Source organism: Chenopodium quinoa, unplaced genomic scaffold (assembly GCF_001683475.1).
Source record: "Chenopodium quinoa cultivar QQ74 unplaced genomic scaffold, ASM168347v1, whole genome shotgun sequence".
Lineage (NCBI taxonomy): Eukaryota > Viridiplantae > Streptophyta > Magnoliopsida > Caryophyllales > Amaranthaceae > Chenopodium > Chenopodium quinoa.
Window position 1 is genome coordinate 385166 of NW_018743742.1, and position 25121 is coordinate 410286.

The 25121-nt window shown below is 37.1% G+C and overlaps 1 protein-coding gene across 1 annotated transcript; it reads right to left on the bottom strand.

The window, feature by feature from the left end:
• Positions 1-6935: 6935 nt before the first annotated feature.
• LOC110684711 (probable receptor-like protein kinase At5g59700) lies at positions 6936-10740 on the bottom strand. Its single transcript, XM_021861151.1, has 2 exons — positions 10020-10740; positions 6936-9816 (listed from the first exon to the last, which is right to left on the bottom strand). Exon 2 carries the CDS (start codon positions 9591-9593, stop codon positions 7194-7196), a length of 2400 nt encoding a protein of 799 aa, XP_021716843.1. The 5' UTR covers positions 9594-9816; positions 10020-10740; the 3' UTR covers positions 6936-7193.
• Between the last annotated feature and the right edge of the window lie 14381 nt (positions 10741-25121).

Here is a 25121-nt window from a genome sequence, read left to right on the forward strand (position 1 = left end):
TGAGATAGCCTAGGATGGGTTAATCCTTGCACCTTGAGAGATAGCATCAAACGACATTTGACTAAGCTCATTTAACATGCATCTTCAAACTTCACTTCGATTCCTTTTCATGTCTTTCTTTTTTGGGAGAAAGTCGGTACCCTCCACAAAAATGACGGAAAATTCTTGTTTTTTTTTTTCATTTTCGAGTCGCACGATCACATTACAATGCACACACGAGTCATGAGTCACACGTGTCATTTCACTTCGAGTCGAGTCAACCTCGAGTTAATCAGCGAGTCAAGTTTATACCTTGAGTCATGTCAAGTCGATGAGTCAAGCAACATTAAGCCTTAGGTCAACCCTAAGATAATTGAAGTGATTGGCAAAGTTCTATAGTCAAAAATAAATACAGGTGCAGCAAAACAGGGAAGACCCTACTCCAGCGCCTGGCACCAGAAATATCTCAGCAACGACAAAGCTCGAAGCCTCCCAGAAAGGTGATTTCGACTTCATGCAGCAATTTCGGGTTCCTTGGTACACCAGTTAGCCCCTATAAGCAATTTTACATGACTAGTAGTCGGCTCGATTACAATCGTAGTAAGTGATTGACCTGACAAAAAATCGTCTCACTTAGCTTAAGCGCCTAAGTATTGGCTCATTACAAGCACCAAAGCATCGGTTCAAAAGTAAGCACTTAAACGACAATATTTCCAAATATGGATTGTCGCGCATTCTTATTAAACGACAAAGTTTTCCGAAAATTGGATTGTCACCCCCAACTGACAATATTTCCAAAAATGGATTGTCGTGCATCTTCTTCAACGACAATTTTTCCAAGATTGGATTGTCATCTCTGGCAAAGTTTCCAAGCGTGGATTGTCGTGCTCCTTATTTGTTGGCAAGTTTTTCCAAGTTCGGATTGTCATACATTCGTCGGCTCGTTGGCAAGTTTTCCGATATTGGATTGTCATGCACCCAGTTCCCTACGGCAAAATTTCCCAAAGGATTGTAGTAGGACTCTATTCACCATAAATTTCGGCAAAGTTCCTCAACGTGGATTGTCATTCATTTCAGAAAGTGGCAAATTTTCCCGAAGTGGATTGTCGGTCGACTCTTTTTTGCAAATGTTCCAAGACGCGGATTGTCAATTGTGGCAATATTTTCCTAAAAGGATTGTCGCATAGCGTTGGCAAATTTCCAAGGTGGATTGCTTTCAAGAGTTATATTCCAAGATGTGGATTGTCGATCGTAGCAAAGTTCTTATGAAAGATTGTTACGAAGCATTGGCAACTTTTCCCAAAAATTGGATTTTGGCACATTTTCTAAGATATGGATTGTCGCTTCATCGTGGCAACATTTCCAAGGATGGATTGTTACGAAGCATTGACAACTTTCCCTAAATCAGATTGTCATACATCATACAAGAGTTGTGTTGGCAACTATTCCCAAAGAAAAGAGGATTGTCATCATAACAAAAGCACCGACATACAGGTTCAAAGCAACGGAAGTGCCGACTTACAGGCACAGCGGAAGCAAAGTTCAGGCGACCTTTTAAAGATCGACAGGCATGGATCTTCGGTAATTTCCTTTGGAAAATTATCGCATCAAATGAGGGTGACTTCAAGAGAAGATATCTTTGACAGCATTCCCTAGCTTGCGGAAAGTTGTCACAAACAACTGAAGATTGTTTCAAGAGAAATAATCTTCGATAGTGTTCCCTAGGATGTGGAATATTATCAATGCGGATGGAGGTTGTTTCAAGAGGAATAATCTTCGATGGTATTCCCTTGGACGTGGAATATTATCAATGCGGAGGAGGATCGTTTCAGGCGAAGCAATCTTCCATATTGGAAGCAGTTACGGGCGTAGCGGTTTTCAAGCGGGATGGCCTTCTTTAGCTTGCAGGAGGTCATCAAAACAGCGACAGCAGCAATCGGTTACTTTCAGAGACGAGTGCTCGACGGTGCAAGATACGCGTTTCTTAACTCTTCTATCTGTTTAACTAATGCTAGTTTTGCAGGTATCGGCGTTACAAGATTGATTTAGGATCGCAGAACGTTCTGAATCATTCTCCGTCCCTATCGCTACTTTGACTTTTGTTTTCGAAACTTGCGTTTCTCCAAACTCAGTCAAAGTGGGGGCTTCTGTAGACACCATTTGTGTCTCCCCAAAACCAAACCTAGTGATGAGTACCTTTCACGTCGAATCATAATCGAATGAAACGAAAGTGTGGAAAGGTCTAGTGTTGCGGAAAGTTTTTATTAGTTTTCTCTTCTCTCTGTTTTTGAAAACTTTATTTTAAGAAAACAGCCAATCCAGTTTGGTTGGTCCATGATATGGGTCCAATAGTAGTGTAGTTGGATGGGCTTGCGAAGACCTTTCCAACGATATATTACAAGCCCAATTCCGATGAATATTGAGGAAGTTGTGGCCAATTTACCAAACTGGGCCCAGTTTGAGCTTTATGTGCGGCCCAATGATCCAGGGGAGGGCCTAATATGATTTATCATTCCTAATGCAATTAGGAATGGTTTTAGTCTTCTAGATTTTTCTAGAAGGTTCTTTTCATTCCTAATTCAATTAGCATTGATAAGTTGACTTTGTTGACTTTTTAGAGTTTTAATCAAAATCAAATAGCATTTTTGAGGAAATTATATTATTTTATCCTCCAATACGGTAAAATTATCGGATTTTCGAAAACGCGTTAGAATCAAGACTAGCGTCCAACCCCAGGCCTTGGCGCCTGGAACCAGGCTTGGCGCCAGGCGCTAGCCATTGGTGCCTGGCGCCAGCTAGCCAGGGTTGGCGCCAACCTCGTTTCCTGAGCGTCATACTCTGTTCTGTTAAATTATCTTTTTTGGCTGATTTTCACTATAAATAACGTATTAAAAACTCCGTTTTGATTCACCAATTCTCCTCATTCACAAGTTTTCATTAGCATTCTTTAATTTATTCAATTCTTTCTTCTTACTTTGCTTTCATACAAAATTCCGCATTCACAAGATCTAGAAACACCTAGCCATATTCGAAGTTGCCTTCGCCCTAGGCGTGAAAGGTTTAATTTCTGAGGGTTTGGTCCCAAATCTCTATTTCAATTATTTAATTTAATTGTTTTGATTATTATTTTCCTTGAAGTTACTAACGTGTGTATTTTGTTATTAGAAAGAGGTACGAGGCATCAAAGTAAGTACTTTATTGATTTATTGAAGTTATGATGTAGAGATCATGTTTATATTGTTATTATGATATTCCTAGTATCATGTCTAGGGTAATTTTAACATTTAATATGATTGTTGTGATGCTTCCTATTCTCTTCCTAATATTTATGATTGTTAGTATCATGTTAGGGTTAAAGCTTTGATTTTTATTGCTTAGTGACATGCTAGGGTTTGTTATTAATCTTGTTAGTATCATGCCTAGGATCTTGCTATGTTTATTATGCTTTAATATTAACATGAACATGATTATGATTATAATTGTTATAATTTATGATAATTTATGAATATTATTATTATTATTTTGATGATGATTATTTTTATTCATGATTACTATTATTATTATGATGATATTATTATGATTATTATTATTATTCATGATTATTATTGATTATGTTGCTTGATACATTATTTATTCTTTATTGCTTGATCACCTTCATTGCCTGTTTAAAGGGAATTTGTACTTGTAATCACGCTTAATAAGATAACTAATAATCTTGTTAGGGTTAATATGATTATATTTCAAGTGATCGCCAATAATAGATTTATTTGTGCATTAATATTCAACCAATATAGATTAAACAGGTTTAGGGTTAATCCTATTGATTGCATGTTAGTCAGAAAGCGCACATGAATACGATCAGAATAAAGTAGAGGCCTATTATTAGGGCAGGTTCAATCTCTTTTAGGTTGGATTTGTACCTTTATTCCCGAACCCTTATTTGGTTCATGACCTTATGGAGTTAACGATCTCTTAGGTCGTTAAGGGGTGTAACCTTCACCTCTTGAACGGTTTACAAGTTCCTTAAAAACTTGTTGGCGACTCTTTTGCTCTATCTTCTTCCCTTTTGGACGCCACCGTACTTTAGTGTATGATCACAGTGGGGTTCAAGCTAGTGGGATTAAAGCTTGAAATTATTCCCTACAGTTGGAAAGCTTTTTTCGAACCCGATCCAACTACACTATTATTGGACCCTTGTTATGGACCAAACTAAACTGGATTGGCTATTTTCATAAAATAGGTTTTCGAAAACAAAGAGAAAGAAGAGAAATAAAAACTAACCGCAACACTAGACTTTCCACACTTTCACCTCATCCGATTATGATTCGACGTGAAAGGTATTCATCATCGGGTCTGATTTTGGGGAGACACATTTGGGTGTCTACAAAGTTCAACAAATATAATTTTGTTTCAGTAAATATAATTTCAGTTAGCAAAAATAAAGTGAAGTGAATGGGGCCTTAATAGCAGCGAATAACATACTTCGTATGTCATTTTATCTTGCTTTGTTGGTCCAAGGTTCGAGCCCCCCCCCCCTTCTTTTTACAAACATGTGTTGCAAATTATTTTATAAACAGTGAGGGTGGCTGGAAGGAGGGAAGGGTGGCTCAAAGGTGATTGGATGATGGTTAGCCCCACTAACAGCAACAATGGCGGAAATTGTGAAATGGTAGTTGATATATAGAATTTTGGAATTTGAGTGATAGTAAAATAAAATAAAAAAATTAAATAGGTAGCAAATGTCAAACATGGTCATTTTAGTGGTAGTAAATGTAAGAATTTTCAATATATTAGTTAAACATCAAAATGAAATGTAGTTATCAAATTCATAAACTTAATAATACAACATAAGCTTTATGTGTAAAAAAAAAAAAAAAAAAAAAAAAAAAAAAAAAAAAAAAAAACCTAATAGAAATGAGTTTAAGACTATAGAGCAAAATTTCATGAAATTACACATTTTAAAATCACTGGGGCAAAAATAGCACAGGGCCCTAAATTGAATGGGACGGCTCTAACTATTAGCTATTACCATGATCTAATGCATAGGAAGCAAAAATGAGATTATTATCATGTAAATGTAGTACTCCATATTGGCCCTTAATCACTCTTATTTGTTGCATCTTTGTAATTTTGATCTTGGTTATATAAAACTGAGATTGTTTTGTTTGGTTTTGTTGTGAAATTTAGGGCATGTTCACATTTACTAAACTGAATTGAGCTGAGCTAAACTGAATTGATTGGAGTTGAATTGAATTGAACTGGATTGAACTGATTAGAGCTGAACTGAAGTGAATAGAGCTGAAATGAAAATTTTATGAGAGAAGGAAATTAGGAGCTAGACTGAACTGAACTGAACTGATTGGAGCTGAAGTGAACTGAAGTTAAGTTGAAGTGAACATGTCCTTAGTTTCGATGTGCAAGAATGCTTAATATTGACAGATTTAGGGATGAGTAACAAATATCTCTTCAACTATCTTAATAGGTACTGGTACTTTCTCCATTCCATATTAATGTTCCTGTTTGGAATCTTTGACTTAAAAAAAAAAAAAAACCTTTTAAATTTCTCTTAAAATAAGAACAAATATAGTCATGTAGGATCTAGTTTGATTCGTCTTGATAAGTAGATTATTAATATCTAACTTTTATAATTTTTGCTAGGGTGAGATTAAAGATATTTGCGGTAAAAGATGGGTAAAAATTTACATTCTGAAACGGAGGAAGTAGTAAAATGTGACATGTTTCCGATTTTGCAAAGATGGTTATCACTATTGGTGATGCTTAGCTATGAGACGTATTTGATCTCTTGTTGAACAGTGGACATGTTATCTATATATAGTTGTTATGTATTTAAAAATCTAAAAGATAGATATTATCACGAGGAATTTTAAAGGGAGGAATGTTAGACATTTAGAAATGCATAACAAAGGGTATTCATGTAATTATGCATATGTACAAACGAATAAATATTCTGATATAATTGGATGATCAAATGGTACCATTGAATGTACAGTGATACTATATGTGCACATAATGGTATTATATATGCATTCGGTTGTACTAAATTTATGCGTAAATAGTACCACTGAGGATTCAATGGTACTATATAAACTTTTAGTGGAACAATCAGCATGTGGTCCCCCATCACGTAATACAATCCGACCAAAAAATAGGTGTGGTCCTCCTACATGCCTCTCTCTTCCTATCTCTCTCTACCATGTGTTTTTATAATATTTTAATCAATGTTATGCATTAGTAAATGCATAACTTTCCTCCATTTTAATTTCCTCATATTATCACTATTGTTGATGCTTAGCTATGAGACGTGGCAAACACTTGTTAGCTTTGCAACTAGTATACTCTATATTCGAGGAACTAGAAATGGAGGAAAGTTATGCATTTACTAATGCATAACATTGATTAAAATATTATAAAAACACATGGTAGAGAGAGATAGGAAGAGAGAGGCATGTAGGTGGACCACACCTATTTTTTGATCGGATTGTATCATGTGATGGGGGACCACATGCTGATTGTTCCACTAAAAGTTTATATAGTACCATTGAATCCTAAGTGGTACTATTTACGCATAAATTTAGTACAACTGAATGCATATATAATACCATTATGTGCACATATAGTATCACTGTATATTCAATGGTACCATTTGATCATCCAATGATATCAGAATATTTATTCGTTTGTACATATGCATAATTATATGAATACCTTTTGTTATGCATTTCTAAATGCCTAACATTCCTCCCTTTAAAATTCCTCTATTAGTATAATATATAGATAGGATATCGGTAGATACATAGATAGATAGAGCAGGCATGTTTAGAAACTTCATGGTTCATGGATATAAGAACACCGGAATCGCAAAATAAAGAACATACGGAGTATATATAGAAATGGGCATCAGCAAGAACAAGAAGCATTAGAGAAAGAATATGTCATCAGTGTATAATGTGTATAATTAAGATAAGTCGAACAGTTCTAATTGGAGCTGTGTAATCAGATTAAACCTCCATATGGCAAATAAATAATGATTTGTGCAGAATTTACCTGCAACAGCTCTAACATTTGGCTCATACAGAAAAGAGCATAAAAGAATGAATTAAACCAAAACAAATCCTCTGTACAACAAATTAACCCGTCTTCATTTGTGCAAATTCAAAGTATGCCGGAGTGGATAGATGGCGCTAACATAGCTATCACCTCATAGTACCATTTCTCATTTGTGAGAAAACTGTATTCATTGAAATATCGACAATATCTGCTGCACTTCCCATGCTATATTGTCTGGTGGAAGGAAGACTTTGTAGTGGTTGTTCATCATCAACTTGCAAAGAGACATCGTCACTTCCTTGTGAAGAGGCTTCGTCTTCCTGTAGCTGCAGCGCATTTTCCAAATTCCAGAGCACTTCTCCCATTGTAGGGCGATCAAGACCACATTCAGCCAAACACTTTTCAGCTGTCTCTAGGAACTTTCTTAGAGACTCTGGTTTTATTTGACCTGCAAGATTAGGATCAATAATTTTTTCCAACTCCCCTTTCTTCTGTGACTTGGTTGCCCATTCCACCAAATTAACCATCTCACGAGGAAGGCTTGGGTCAATTACTGGCCTCCCACAGAGAACCTCATACAGGACAACACCAAAGGAGTAAACATCTGATTTTTCAGTCAGCTGTTGTCTTATGAGATACTCCGGATCTAGGTAACCAAAGCTTCCTTTCACAGCAGTACTAACGTGCGTGTGATCAAGATCTGGACCAGCTTTTGATAGACCAAAATCTGCAACTTTAGCCATCAGGTTCTCATCTAGCAGTATATTTGCTGACTTGACATCACGATGGATGATGGGCTTTGCAGAACCTGTATGAAGATAATAAAGACCTCTGGCTGAACCAATGCATATCTCAAGTCTCTGTTTCCAGCTCAAGATAGGATTATCAGAGCCATACAAGTGGCTCTTAAGTGTCCCATTTTCCATGTACTCGTACAACAATATCATCTCGTTCTGCTCATCACAGTACCCAATGAGAGCCACTAAATGGCGATGACGGAAGTGCGATAGCATTTCAATTTCAGTCCGAAATTCATTAATGCCCTGTTGAGAATCAGGATTTCCCCTCTTTATAGCAACCTCTCTATTATCATCTAGCACCCCTTTGAACACCTTCCCAAAACCTCCAACTCCAATGACCAAGCTTTCATTAAAGTTGTCAGTGGCTTTTTTAATGGCAGCAAAAGAGAAACGATAACCATATTCAGAGGCTCCCTCAATTTTGTTTCCGTTTGCATTTGAATATGTCCTTTTTCTCCTCCTGACCAGGAAGCAAGCTAAACCCAGAATCATAATGATACACACAACCCCAACGGCTAAACCCACTATCAGACCAGTTTTGACCTTAGCACTCGACTTCAAAGATGCATCAACATCAAGAAAACCCTTAGAGTTACTTATTTTCATGATCTCAAGCCCATTAAGCATGGCGTTGGGGTAAGAACTACCATCACTAATAGTTCCAACACTCACAGTGAGAGAATTACTATGACTATCTCGCACAGCAACATCTAGATAATAAGGAGAGCCCAATTTATCAAGTTCAAGATGTTTATCGGCAAACCAGGAGTTGATATAAACGTTAAACATCATCTGACCCAGTGTTTTGCTAACTATATCACAGAAATGAAACCGAACCAAATAACTGAAACCCGGATCAACATCGAAATTCCAAGTCACATTCAAATTCAAAGTAGGATCAAGTTCAGAGTTCAACTTACTGGCAGTTCCATAGACTAGAGGAGGAGCAATTTCAGGGGTCGACCCGCTTCCTGTGTAATTAATAGCCTGTGCCTTCGACAAGAACTGGACAAGATTATGGGTTCTTAAGAAGGTTCCATCAGGAACCCAATGCCGGGAGAGGGTATCATTTCGAGGGCTAACTGCGGTATTCCCCATATTCACCCTAAAGACAGTCTGCAAAGCTTGCTGCAAGAGGTTTTCACTAGAGCCAGGAGAATCGACAGTTCTGACACTATGAGGGATAAGCTCATCAGGAACAGAAACTAGTTCCAGGGCATTTAAGAATGCAAAGGATCCAGATGATGGGGTGATAAGAAGAATAAGCTTATCTGATGTTATGTTCAAAGAATACTCCTTGACCACAGGAGTAACCTCATCTGGTTGAAAATTTCTCAAAAGGGTGAAATTCTGAGCTGAAACTGAGAATCTAGCAAGGCTCATATTAAAATTCTGCGATGCAAATGGGAAGAAATGAAGGCGAATCCAGTGACGGCCATGTTTCGAAACAGAGAAAGTATAGTTGGAGTTTCCGGTAAAAATTTGAGCAGTTTTATACAGATCTGAAGAATCTGAAGTTGGGATTGAATTTGAGCTTGTATTAGCCCAAATCTTTTGAGAGGTTGAAAGAACAACACTAGAATTCACATTTGAATCACCCAAGAAAACTCGATCACCTACTGAAGCATCAGTGGATGATCCACAATTTATGAGATAATTATCAGCTGGGTCAAACTCTAAGGAGCATTTTATCAAACACATAGCAAACAATACCCAAACGCCAAACTTGAACTTCGCAAAATACATGATTATCAGAATAACCAACCTCAAAACATCAAATCAACAAATACCCAGTTCACAAAACCAACTAATTAATCCCAAAATCAGCTCAAACCAACAAAATTCAACCAAAGTTTGAACTTGTCAGATTTCTTCAAATTTCAACCTCCAATCAGCAAGCCAACAAAAACCCAGTTCAGAAACCAATCAAGTTAACCCCAAAACCAAGCAAAATCCGATCTGGGTAATCCTAAAATTTATTTAAATTTCAATCTGGAGTAAGTATATGTTAAAAATACCATCAAACTTCAAACATATACTATCAAAATTGTACAATGAAAGCGACAGAAGAGCAGTTCAAATTGATGGGATAAAGTCAATTAAAATTAAATAAAGAACGAATCATAACAGTAATGAAAAAGACTGACAGATTAAGTGAATTGGTTAGCTAACCTTTAGAGGCCCAATTAAAAGGATAATGGAGGAGAAAATGAGTAGCGGTGATGGAGGAAGAAGAACAAGTAGGAATTTTCCAAGGAGTTTCCAAAAGACAGCATAATTTGTTGTTTTTTTGGGAGATTTAAAAATGGGCGGCGCTTTCAGGTGCGGAAAACGCGTAGTTGGGACAACAAAAGCAGAAGTGTCGGGAAGAGTGAATATTGTGAGAGGATATGATATTAGTTGTACAATTTTGTACTGGGTTGGGTTGCTGAGATGACTGCTGCAATGGACTGGCTGTTGTTGAGCTTGCACGGTCCCCACAGTAGTGTCACATGTGGTTGTAATCTTGTATCTATTGTTTATTTTGTTCTATGTACGATGTATGTTGTTTGTCAAGGTTGCTCAACTTGAGTCGAATCAACCAGACTCGACTCATAACAAGTTGTTAAACGTATGATTTTTTTGGGGTTTTTTTTTTTTTTTTCCAACTTCATATTTTATCTTATAGAAATAATTGGAAAATTGATTCTATTATGTGAAATTTTTACTCTTTAATTGAGTCTATAAGCATATATTTTCAAGTTTAAAAAATCTTATAATAGCGTAATGTTGGATATGTGTCGAAATATGGTAAATATGTCTAGAGTATGTAAATTGATGAATTATGGGAATAACATAATTATCTTACTTAAAGTTAAGTGATTTCCCCCACTCCTCTTAGCGGACAAGTCTTAAAAACAAGGGATGGTTTTTAAAACAAAAATGAATAAATAGGAAATAATGATAAAATAAGAAACTTATTTAAACAAAACAATTCAGCAAAATGATATCATACACAATAATATTTGTAAGGTGTTGAGTATAGGGGTGTTCATAAATCGGTCCGGACCAAAAAAAATGGATCGGACCACCCCGGACCGAACCCAATCGGTCCGGTCCAGTCCAAAACCCTATAAAAAAAGGGACTTGGATCGAACCTTTTTTATTAAATAATATGCGTGAACATTTAATAATGGTAAAAATTATCTTTAATAAGGTTAGATAACTTTAATTTTATAAGTTTTTTTGTACTAAACATAAAAATGACGTTAAAATATAGTTTTTCCTTTACTTTTTTCGTGTTTTCCATAACTTTATTAAAAATTTAGTATTATTTTTTAAAAATTCTTAAATCGGTCCAAAGCGGTCCGGTCCAGGTTTTGGACCGATTCTTTCGGTCCGGTCCGGGTTCGGTCCTAGCTTAATCGATTCGGTCTTCAGCTCTTAAAATTCGGTCCAATCCGGGTCGGGTCGGTCCGGTCTGGTCTTGGACCGATGAACAACCCTAGTTGAGTATATGATCATGGAAGCGATATCTTTATAAAGAATATTAATAAACATAGTTTACAACAAGTGTTTTATTTATATAACACTATATGCATTAGCATAATTATCAACTTGTTACATCTACAATTTAATAGACTGTGTTAAACAATATAAATATGTAAATATTTTAGTGTCCATATTTAGCATTGTATACCCTAATACCCAAATGGTATATATATTGGCACACATCAATAATATGTCTTCAAGGAGAATTCTCCTATCTTACATGGTATCAGAGCCAATATGTATACCATTTGGGTATTACGGTTCATAATCATACAATGTTAATTATGGAGACTAAAATATTTACATATTTATATTGTCTAACATAATGGCTTTTCCAAAAGAAAATGAAGTATGACAAGAAACTCTTATCCATTAGTTTCACAACATTGCTAGGCCTACTGGCAAATATCGTTCAATGGTATGGTGGCTTGCTTCACCCTTATATAGACAATGAAGGATTTGTGTCTTCGATAAGTGCAATTACTAGATATATCAATGATCACTATTATGGAGATAATAAGTTCGTTCTCTTGGGGCGTCATCATCTGTTGCTAGACTATGAGAGATGATCTTTGGATTAGTCAAATAGTCCAAAGCCCGCTAGAATAGATCCTATGAGGTCACACACAAGGGTATTGGGTTAAGCAAGTTATAGGCCCATTAATGGGCCTCATGAGCATTTAATTAATCATGAAATGGATTGGGCTAGCATAGTTAGATTGGAATTAGGTTTTGGGCTTTTGACAGGGGCTCTTATTTAGAGATGAGATCTATAAATAAGATTCATGCCTAGGGTTGCAAAAAAGCAGTCATAATTCACATACAGTGTATTTTGACATCAATGTAACCAATCCCAAAAACCCTAATTCCTCTCTCTATCTCACGACTATCTCTCTCCTCCTCTCGTCCATACGGCCGGCCACCCTTGGTGGCGCGTGTGGTGGTTCGTTGCTCGCTCTTCTCCGTAGAAGGTCAATTGAAGGGTTCAATTGCAACTAACTAGCATTAGTGGAGGTCTTAATCTGTGCCAGTGGACCAAGTAGAGGAATCACGCTTGGGATTCTTTATCTCCAATTGTTCTTGATCGATCGCACGTGGAATCACGCTTCAAAAATACGATTATATGTTCTTTATGTGTTATGCATTAGATATTGGGATTAGGTACTGTATGAATATGATTCATGTTTATTTCCGCTGCGTAGTACCTATAATCTCCTACAGACAATACTACAAAGCCAAGAAAGATACGTACAAGGTTATTGTGAAACTAAGATTGACGAGATAATGACAAGAATTCCAACCAAGAGAATACAAAAGTATTTCTCAAGAAGCAAAAAAAGCTCGCCATGAGAGATGGAGGAGCCCAAAAGGGGAAAAAGACCAAGATGTAGAGGAGCCCGAAAGGGAAAAAGATCAAGATGTGAAGATATAGATGCTAAATTTCAAATAATTTTGTTTCATTCTCAACATAATCTATGTAAAGATAGTTACCTTAAACACATGTAAAGAGGAAGCCCAAGTTACACAATTTGATAAATGTTTTGTGTTTATCAAATGGCAATTCGGTAAATACCTTGCCTCGTTTTCCGCAAAATGGGTTATAAAAAATATGCTTGTTCACTTTCCAGCTAGCACTAACAGACCCACGTTAATTAACGCCTAGTTAACAATGGCGTTATTCTGACCAGCTTATCCCTTCAACAATGGAGGAAGTTCGTTGTCCACTATTACATCCAAAATTAATTTTCTTTTTTACTTTTCTTGACTTTGACCTATTGACTGAGGAAAATTGGCTTTATAATTATACTAGAGTTGTTCATGGGCAGGACGACCCGCTAAGCCCGCCTAATCCGGCCCACAAAAGGGCGAGCTAGCTTGGACAACTTTTTTGAAAAAAAATGGATATTGGGGGGGGGGGGCTATGCCCGACCCATTAATATAAATGAACGGATATGGATAAGAAAATATGTATCATGGGCAAGCCCGCCCGAACTGTTTATTATTATTATTATTATTATTATTATTATTATTATAATAATAATAATAATAATAATAATAATAATAATAATAATAATAATAATAATAATAATAAACATGATGAAAGTTTTAGATATAAATACAATTTTAATCCTTTCGATTAGGATCTCTTCTCTTAGACTTTCTCTCTCTACTTAGTTTTAGATTAATTTCTCTCTCTACAACTTTGTTCTTTACTTTGTTCTTAATTCAACTCCTTAATTCAGATTACTTTGGTAACGATTTCTTCTACTTTAATCTCATTTACTTACTTTATTTCTTTCATCATGTTTCCTTTAATTGCTTTGTTTAGTTTATGTTCAATTATGTCTGAGCAGTTTCCTTTCTAGGGTTTATGGGGATCCATAAATAATATGAAGGGGTATTTTATTGTTGTTGATTATCAATGCTAGATTAATTTCCTATTGATTGATTTAATGCTCTGTGGCTAGATTAGGCCTGATCTTTTATGCATGAGTTTGACAATATTGATTCGAGATTCGAGAGATGAGAATTGATGTTTAATAATAATAATAATAATAATGATAATAATAATAATAATAATAATAATAATAATTATTATTATTATTATTATTATTATATCTCAAAAACAAAAATCATACAACCTACAATAAATTATTATTATTATTATTAAATATTAATTAATTATTATTATTAAATATTAATTATCAGTATAATAATTCAATATTAAGTATTATTTTTAAGCAGAGCAGGCCATAGCCGAGCAGCTCTAAAGAACGGGGCCTAAGTCTATTATGAATCCTTCCTTTTGACCTTCGTTCTATTAAGTTTGCCCTATATCATTTTGGAGAAGAAAGAAATTCATAAATGTACAAAGAATCGTAATCAATCATTGCAAATTAGAAAGATCATTGCACTAGATGAAAACTAGCAAACAGAGTAAAATTCACAATTTCACGTGGTTTTCCCTTACACCAACTCTAAAAAAGGATAAAATACATCTAAAACAGACGAGTGATCTTAATGGAATTATGAAACAAAGGGAGTACCGAGGGTATGATGTGACTTCTTATATGTGTGCTACTTTTACCTTACCTAGGCTGGACATATTTAAAAGGTGAACATATATGTAAAAAAATATGAACATAAACATTTAAGAAAGGCAATATATGCATAAACAGATTTAATTAATATTTCATGAACAACACATATTTACATTATGAATATTTGAAATTATATATGAACATATAAAATATTATTATGAATATAATACATTTAATTATGAACATAAAATTTGAAGAAATAAAAAATAATATGATTATGAAACATATGCATTATAAGTATTATTAAATGTTCATTTTTTACGTGTTCATTTTTTATTATTAAAATGTTCATTTTTTTCATGTTCATATTTTTTTTTCTAAATGTTCATTTTGTAGAGCGTAGTGTTGATTTTGGCGGATCACGGATATGTTGTCTGGGTTATTAATTTGGGCCGCGCGTTTTGGGTCTTCCCTTGTTGCACCTATCTTAGGTGCATAAGGATGCACCTAATGAAAATTATACCCTACATCCTAGTGTAGGATGGTCTACCTATACCCCCTGATGCTACGTCGTTTGTAGCATGCGGGGAGTACTCACGAGCTACTTCATGCTTCAATTCTTTCCTTTTTTTTTAATTTTTTTTAATACCTTGTTTCTTATTATTCAAGCTATGTATATAAATGATTTTAAACCCAATATTTTCTCTCTCCTCAATTGATCAATTTCCATTTTTGTACTTACATTCTCTCTGGTTAATTCATCTTCTTCATTTGATTTTATACTAATTTTGCAGTTTATTTTTCCTACGATTTTGATAATTATTGTTGATCATCAATGGCTGATTCTTCCTCTGCTAATTTCGATCGTGATTACGAAAGTGTGTTTCCATCTTCTAGAGTTCGATTGATTGATTCGTTTGTTCATCAACAATGTGAGTAATTACAATCATAATTTTGTAATTTTTATCATCAATACATTGTTGTGTTATAATGCTCTGTTTATTTCAACTTAATTTATGTATTATTATTCTTTTTGTTGCTTCAATTTTCAAATTTTGATTATGATTATGATGAACGTTTTTGGATTGTTCATACTTTGTTATGAATATTTCGTTGCTTCAATTTATTTCATTGCTCTATGTTGGAAAATTGCGTGATTTTGTTTGTATGCTTTTTTTTTTTTTTTTTTTTGGATCATTTTTATATTTTAAATTAATCAATTATGTTTTATCATTTGTACTTATTAATTTTTTATGTCATATATGATTATTTGTTTTTACCATTTTTTCTTGATAATATTATGTGTCAAAAATTTCCATATTGATCATGTGCAGGTTTGTTATCGAACATTGTATTTGTTAATTATTGTTCATTTTTGAAACTTGTTATGTTCATTTATAACTGTATATTAAAACTTTGTGCAGTGGAAAAAAAGCTGATATTTCATATCTTGCTAAGGTTTTGATTTTATCTGTTTATTTAAGTGTTTGTAATTGAACATTTATATATTTTAATATGATCATTTAACTTTTATTTGGAGGCGAAGGATTTAGTGTTTAAGGGATTTAATATGATAATTTTTTAAACTTGTTATGTTCATTTATAATTGTATATTAAAACTTTGTGCAGTGGGAAAAAAGCTGATATTTCATATCTTTCTAAAGTTTTGTTTTTCTTATCTGTTTATTTAAGTGTTTTTAATTGAACATTTATATATTTTAATATGATCATTTAATTTTTTTTGCAGTCGAAGGATTTAAATATTCCTATAAATAAAAGTGTTGTTGGTGTTTCTGCTGCTAAAGCTCAATGTAATGTTCCTATAAATAAAGGTGGTGCTGGTGTTAAAAATGATTCTTAAGTTAATCCAAGAGTACTAGTGCGTCTACAAAATCTCAAACTATATATTTTGTTCCACCCGTAGTTCTTGGCATTGTTCAAACTTCAACTCAAGATTGTTCAAACTTCAATCCAGAAATGTTTAAACCCCATTCCAGAAATGTTCAATCAACAAATGTTTAAGTTATTCCTCCCACGGTTCCAATAAATGATCAAGGTGCTCTTGTTCAAAGTTCTTCAAGTATTAAAGACATAAGAATTTGTTTCTATATAGTACCTTTTTTAGTATATTGTTTTTTTAAAATTCAACATATGTAAATGATTATTTATCAATTTGAAAATGAACAAAAGTAAAGAACCAACAACCAATTTATAAAACCTTAAAAATATATATTTTTTTTCACACAAATAAAGATTAAAATGAAATATCAATTACAACAATTTTTGTAACAAATAAAATCTATAAGTCTATTTTCCTCAAAAAAAATAACATCTATAAAACTATATATAAGATATGATCATATACACATTCATAAATGAACATATACACATTCATAAATGAACATATAACATGTACTATTCCTTCGCAAACTTCGTTGTTTATCTTCTATTTAACCTATATTTAGTGTTTTTCTTCAAATAGCATCAGTTCCGCATCCTTGCTTCCTAATTTAGTCCACCTGTCGAACAAAATGAATTAACAAATGTTAATTATTATATACACTACTTTATAAATGAACAATATATCTTACATTATTGAACATTTATCACTTTTACACTATTTGGTTTCAAATCACAAATCTAAATCTCATTAAGTTTAGTAGTGAAGGTTTCTATATGCTTCATAATGTATACTCAGCAGTTTGTATAATCAGCGTTGTTAAGCCATTTTATCTTCTCCAAAACAACTACATATTCTTCAATTCCATGTGCAAATTTATATCAAATGTGTAACTCTGGACATCACTACAATATAGCTAGATTGGTTGTAAGATATTAGTTTTAATGCATACAAATGAACATTATCAATATTATACATGAGCATAATGTATAAAAGAAATGAACATTCGTTATTTAGGCATATAAATATATATGTAAACTGAAATGAACCAATATTAACATACATTTTAAAATGAACATTACTTTATATGTAAATGAACATTATGAATTTTATAAATGATCAAAAGATTTGATAATATGAATAAGTCAGTTTCTCAACTCAAATGAATGATTATTTATGCATTTCATAAATGTGCATAACGTATCATAAAAATGAACATTTTTTATTTAGGCATATAAAGTCAAATATAAACTCAAATAAATTCAAATATACAAATGAACATTTATAATTCTATATATGTTCATATATTAACTCGGAATCGTAGAAATGTTAACATCTATACCATAAGACTTTTTAATATCTTTTAAAAATTCTAGATCTACATCTTGAGACTTTTGTTCGCTGTTTTTTTTAAAAAAAAAAATTCTACTCTTGTTTAAATAGGTTTTTGAAATAATACTTACGTTTCTTCAGAATCTGCCTTGTTGTGTTCAACAAACAAGATTCTTCTCTGAATCATCATTCTCTTTATCTCTCTACTTCGAAACATATTTTTCGGTTCTACAAAAACAACACAAAACATAGTAGATTTTAATGATTTTTGCATAAAATAGTTCTAATCAAGTTAGATTATGTTTCTGAACATGTAATTTCAAAATGAAATACGTAGTAGAAAAAATAGGGTTCTACAAAAAATTGTAGTAATATTACTTACTCTTTCTGTGAATGTTGTTGCGATTGTTGAATTTCTTCGCAAATGTAGATATTTGAAGCAATTTAGCAGTATTTTGAAGCAATTTCGTAGTATTTTGAAGCAATTTTGGTTCATATTTTCTGGTTTTGATGAGAGAGAAAATCTAGAGAAATGAAGAAGAAGGTTTTAGAGAGAATGGTGGGTAGTTACCGCAGGTTAGTGGGTTATGGGATGTGTGTAACATGATAAACACATCGTTTAGAGGGGGGTGTAGGTATCCCTACCTACACTAGGGTCTAGTGTATACCAATTATGCACCTAAGACCAATTGGGTTTGGGAAATGGATTTTATGTTTTTTTTAGCCCGGCTCAAAATTGGCCCGAAAAGCCTGCATGGCCCGACTAGTTTGGGCGGGTTTGGGCACACGTTTTTCGGCCCGAAGCTCGGCCCGGCCCAAGAAATGGGCAAATTATTTTGTCTTCGTCCCGGCCCGCCCATTGATCACCTCTAATGTATATTACACTTTGGTTTTTGACACTATTTTACAACATTCGTTTTGAATTTTTTGACATCTTTGTGAGTCGTGACATATAAGCTAAAATCTTAAGAGTCTTTCTTTTGGACAAATTTCATGAAGTTTGTTACAGTACGTATTTACTTTGTATGGAGTAAAGTAATTCCAGTAATTATTGTTTGGGTCCAATTATGCTAATTGGGCCTGGTCATTAAATGATTCAATCTTTTCCAAGGTCAAGGCCCAAGCCTCCATTTTGCCAAGTCAATATAAAGTCAGCGGCCCAAATTGTCATTGTCAGCCCATGATTAAGTCTAGCCCATTCATTCTCCTTGCCAAGCTAAGGTATAAAAGCCTTCCATTACATCATTTATCATTCATTCACATTTAAGCCTCAAGCATTAATTCTCTTGCATATCTTTCTCTCTCTAAACACCATTTGACTTCGGCATCGGAGGGGCTTTCCTCGAAACCACCCCCGAGGCCAGTTTACGTGTATTTGCTGTGCAGGAAACCTTCGGCCCAGCATCATTTGGACCGGATTAGTCTTCATCCACTTCATTGGACCTTCGGCAAGGTCCCATTGTTTTCACCTGAAACAATTTGGCGTCGTCTGTGGGGAAGACTTTCAAAAAAATCTTTAAGCCAATCAAAATTATCTTACCAAAATCTTAATATCAATGGATAAGAATCGCAAGAACAAGCGAGTAAGTCAAGGAGCGGGTGAAAGGCCTACGGACTCTCCTACGCCTACACCATCACCTTCTCCGGACTGGAACTCTTCTAAGGGTGCCAGTTCGGGAGAAGCATATCGGGAGGATTCCCTATCTCCCGTAATTCATCAATATCATCATAGGCCGAGTCCACATCGGTCTAACAACAAAAGTAAGTCCGATCATAGGACTCAATCAGTGCCTCAAAGCAAACCTTTGAGCAACCACTCTCGCTCTCACACTCAGCCGAGGACCCCTTTAATGGGGCCTAGCTCGGAGGAGGTAGCGAGAGCGCTGGCGGTGCTCATGGAAGCGATGAAGGCACAGAACATGCCTCCTCCTCGTGACCAAACTCCTCCGCATACCAGGCATCAATAGAGAAAGCTCGGCCAGGATGGGGAGAAACCTCCATTCTTCAGGGAGCTGGAAGAGTGGGAAGAGGACACTTGGAGAACTAAGAAAGAAAGGAAAAATAACCCCCACTTCTTCAAAGGATCCTCTACCTCTCGGCCAGAAACTCACAAAAGCAGCAGCTCTGCCTCTTGGCCAGAGACTGTTCGCCGAAGTGCTCTCGTCCGGCTCGGCGGCAAGGAGCGGAGTGTGCATAGCCGCCTCTCATTCCCTGTAGCCGAGGCCCGAACCTCCCAGCCAGGGACGAAAACCACTCTTACCTCTCTAAGAGGGCAGAGCGCAGTCTCTTCAGCCAGGAGCAAGGGCAAGGCCGTGATGCTTCCTACCAGTTCTCCATCCGAGCAATGGATTCTGGAAGAGCATGTGCCGACAGTTAAAATCCCGTCGCACATTACATATGATGGAACTTCGGATCCGAATGACCATATTGCCTCTTACGAGGGGCACATGCATCTTTGCCCCAGGTCCGAAGCGACCTGGTGCAAAAAATTTCCCACTACTCTCAAGGGGGTCGTGCAAGCGTGGATCTCCAAGGGAGTGAAGGAAGGCTCTATAACGGGGTGGGACGACCTGTCCACCAAGTTCAAGAGCAAATTCTACATGGAAAACCTCCGAGAGAAAACCACTACAGAGCTCATGGGCCTGCAGCAAGGGGAGACCGAGAGTCTCCGGGACTACCTGACTCGTTTCAGCAACGAGTCATCCAGCATTTCTCGGCTGGATCAAGGGCTAGCCGTCTTTGCAATGCAGAACGGCCTTCAGCCAGGAAAGTTCCTTGACTTCATGGTCATGCATCCCCCGCAGACCTTGGAGGAAGCTTTGAACGCTTCAGATAAATTCATCCGAGCTGAAGAGTGGAACAAAACAAAATCCCAACCCCAATCTGGGAGTGGGAAACAAAAACAATCGTCTGAAGGCCAAGGCCAGAAGACGAAGGGTAAGGCAAAAGCCTCTGAACAATCTTCTGCCAATGAGCCGAAGAAGGAAATGCTTTTCCTTTCACAGGCAGATATGAATCTTATACTCCGCTAGCCCTCCCTCGCGCTAAGATTTATAGCGTGACGAAGGAAGAGTAGTGTTATAGGAAGCCGAGACCGCTCCCTGAGTGGTATTAGCGCAAAAATAAAAATTAGTGGTGTGAGTTCCATGAATCACCGGGACACAACACTGAAGAGTGTATCTAGCCGAAGGACCAAATTGAGGATATGGTCCGGAAGGGATACTTGAAAAAATACATCGCGGATCACCGCGAGAAAAAAGAGGCTGAGAAGTCCGAAAAGGACTCTCGGCAAGAACTCGATTTCCTCCGAAAGAATAGCAAAAATGCGGAAGGAAAATTTCCTCCAATCCATGTTATCTCGGGAGGAATATGTTCTCGGAGGGAGCACAAGCGTCACCTTAGGGCTCTGACCCATCAGGTGAATAACGTAAGCATTCAGCCGCCCCAGTCACCGGTGCCGAACATGACGTTCACATCCGCTGAATGTCGGGGGGTGACATACCCTCATGAGGACCCCCGTTGGTGATCATCGCCACGGTGGCCAACCACGACGTCAGCAAGGTTCTTGTTGATGGTGGAAGCGGAGCAAACATTTTGTTCCGAAAGGCCTACAACCAAATTAAGCTGAAGCCCAAGCACCTCACGCCGGTACCTTACCCGGCATCCGGATTTAATGGGGCTTCAACTTATCCAGATGGGAAAGTGACACTTCCTGTCACCATCGGCTGTGACGAAGTAGCTAGGAACGTCATGACCGAATTTCTGGTCATTGATGCTCCTTCAGTATACAATGTGATCATGGGGAGACCCATAATTCACGAAATTCAAGGGGTAGTCTCGACATACCACCAGCTCATGATCTATGTTTCGAATGCTGGCTATCCCGAAAGAATCGAGGGCAGCCAAAAGGAGGCCCAAAGGTGCAACTACCTCAAGTCGTCCACTAGTCGTGCAGAAGACGACGATGAGGATGAGGAGGAGAAAGAAAGGCAGCCAAGAAGGAAGAAGCCGAAAGGCCTAAGTGCTTCGGCTCAAGGAGACCTGGCCAAAGAAAAAGGGCCAGGAAAAGAAAAGGCTAGCTCATCATCTGAGCCGAAAGACTCAGAGAGCCAGCCGAAAAAGAAAAAGTCTGAAACCCCTGCTGAGATAGACAGCAGGCCAGAAAGCGAAGAGTCCAGCCCCACAGCAATGGAGCTGGACCAACAGACCGAAACGGTCGAGTTGACCGAGGGAGACGCTGAAAAATGTGTTACAATCGGGTTGGATCTTGATCCGAAAGTCCGCGTTGAGCTCATCTAACTCCTTCAGGACAACCGAGATGTGTTTGCTTTCTCGCCAGCTGATATACCCGGGATAAGTCCAAACCTCATCTCTCATAAGTTTAACGTCGACCCAACTTGTCGGCCAGTTAAGCAAAAGAAGCGGAATTACTCCGCAAATAAGAACCGAGACATCACAGCCGAGGTCAAAAAGTTGCTGGATGCAGGCTTCATCGAACCCTGTCAGTATCCAGAATGGTTGGCTAATGTGGTGATGGTTCAGAAGGAAAATGACACCCGGAGAATGTGCGTTGACTTCACGGACCTAAATAAGGCATGTCCGAAGGATTTCTATCCCTTGCCGAGGATCGATCAGCTTGTCGATTCGACAAGCGGCCATGCTTTGCTTAGTTTCATGGACGTATTTTCTGGGTATCATCAGATCTTCATGCACCCCGACGACCGAGAAAAGATGGCATTCGTCACGAACGTCGGGGTGTACAATTACAAAATGACGCCCTTCGGATTGAAAAATGCGGGGCCAACATATCAAAGGCTGGTGGACCAAGTTTTCGCCAATCAAAAAGGCCGAAACATGGAAGTCTATGTCGACGATTCCATCGTCAAAAGCAAAAAAGACGAAGACCATGTTAAGGACCTGGCGGAAACTTTCGCCACTTTAAGAAAGCACCAGATGAAGCTGAATCCGAAGAAGTGTGTCTTCGGCGTGATGTCAGGGAAATTCCTTGGGTTCATGGTCAGCAAAAGAGGGATTGATGCCAATCCCGCTAAGGTGCAAGCAACGCTCGATCTTCCCAAGCCGAAAACAAAGAGGGATGTTCAGCGGCTCACCGGTAGAATGGCAGCCCTCTCGAGGTTCATCTCCAGGGCCTCGGACAAGGGGTTACCTTTCTTCAAAGCCCTGAAACTCCTGAAAACAAAAGAGCTCGTTTGGGAGGACGAGCAAAGGGAAGCCTTCAAGCAGCTTCAGGAGCATCTAGCTCAACTTCCGACACTGGCTTGCCTAGTAGAGGGAGAGTCCTTGTACTTGTATATGGCTGTCAGCCCGGCCACCATCAGTGTAGTGCTGCTGAGGGAAGAAAATAAAGTTCAGTAGCCGATCTACTTCGTCAGCCACACTCTGACGGATGCCGAGACCCGCTACCCCTTACTCGAAAAAGTTGCTTATGCAGTGGTGGTAGCTGCTCGGAAGTTAAGACCCTATTTCGATTGCCATCAGATAGTGGTCCTAACTGATCAGCCGCTGGAAAAAGTTCTCGGCAAAGTTGAAAAATCTGGTAGGCTGGTCAAATGGGCTTTTGAGCTCACGGAATTCAGCATCAGCTACCAGCCGAGAGCGGCAATAAAGGCCCAAGCTTTGGTGGACTTCCTGGCCGAATGCTCGTACCAGGAGACGCTAGATGATGAAAAGAAAACCTGGACCGTTTTCACAGATGGATCCTCCACCGTACATGGTTCGGGGGTGGGGGTGGTTATAACCTCTCCTGAAGGCAAGTCCTTCGAGTATGCACTAAAATTTTCATTCAAAGCTTCGAACAACGAAGCCGAATATGAGGCGGCAATCGCTGGCCTAGAATTGTGCATCTCGTTGGAAGCCGAACATGTTTGTCTGAAGACATACTCTCAGCTAGTTGCATGTCAGATTGGTGGCAGTTACGAGGCAAAGAGCCCTCGATGATAGCCTATCTTTCCAAGATCAAGTCAGTTATTGCAAAGCTGAGAACTTTTGAAGTTCAGCTGTAGGCGTCGTTTGAAGTGCACCTACGTTAAAGCATGTGTGAATATGCTTGGCACTCATAGGAAGTGGGAATTGATATAAGACAATTAGGGACAAGGAAAGTAGGGAGCCGCCAACAAGTTTTTAAGGAACTTGTAAACCGTTCACGGATCATAAAAGGCAACCACGATAAGGGACAACGATAGGCAACAACGATTGACCCGTGAAGGTTACACCCCATTCATAATCCATGAGATTACTAACTCCATATGGTTAGGAACCACGAAAGGAGGATCGGGGATGATGGTACGAAGTGAGTCATGGAGTCACATTCGCCCGTATTGGCCTCTACTCGATTCTTATAGTGAAAAGTGATTCCTGCGATCTCAAAGGCATACAAACAAAGATTCAATTTGCTCCAAACTATTATTAGGCTAAATTGGTTTAATATTAATGCAACACATTATTCTAAAATATTTTTGATCACTTGAATTAACAACAAGATTAAAAAGGAGCCTAAACCGATTGTCCAAATTATATTATTAGGCGTGATTTTCAACTACATATTCCCTTTAACATGCAATATGGTGATCATAATAACAATAGAATAAACATTAATATTGGAAGCAATTTAACCATAATTCCAACAATATAAAATCGTTAGAAAAATAATAGAAATAAAAGGAACATAATTCTTACTTTGATTCTGTTTGTTTGCAACTACAAAATAATAAACGAATTAGTAACTTCAAGGAAATAATAAAACAACAATTAAATTAAATTAAATAAAGTATAGTTGATTTGGGGCCAAACCCTCAAACATTTCTACCTTTCACGCCTTGGCTTAAGGACAGAACCACGAGTAAAGTATGGACTCCTTGGAGTACTTGAAGAAGGAATTTTGAAAAAAGAAGGGTAGGCTCGTGTTTAGGATAAAGCATAGAAGAGAGAAAAATAGAGAATTAATTCGTGCCCCGTACATAAAAAATGAGGGGGTATTTATAGAGAAAATGTGCTGAGGGAGCACACGGAACCCTAAAATGATAAAAACCCTAAAAAAGTATCCCGCGACACGGCAAACTGTACCGTGACACGGGAAATCCCATCGTCAGAGGGGAAACATTCCCGTGACACGGTGCATTTTTAGTGTGACGCGGGAAATTTTTAGTAAACGGGGAAGAAAACGCGTTAAGGGTTTACGCGGAAAAGACACGTAAATTCCCGTGTCACGGCAGATTTCCCGTGTCATGGGAAATCCCACCGTCAAACGGGAATGATTCCCGTGACACGGTGGGTACCTGCCGTGGCGCGGGAATTCCCAGCCCGCTTTTCCGTCTAAATTCATTTTTAACCCTAATTTCGTTCAGCATTTTAAGTGCCGTTTGATAATTTCGGGCCTTTTTCTGATTTATTATTATTTGGGATAAAATAAGAAAATAGTTAAATAAAATAAATAAAAGGTTTGGGCCAAAA

Coding starts and splice junctions, on each gene's coding strand:
- LOC110684711 (XM_021861151.1), bottom strand. CDS start 9,593: ATGTATTTTGCGAAGTTCAAGTTTGGCGTTTGGGTATTGTTTGCTATG.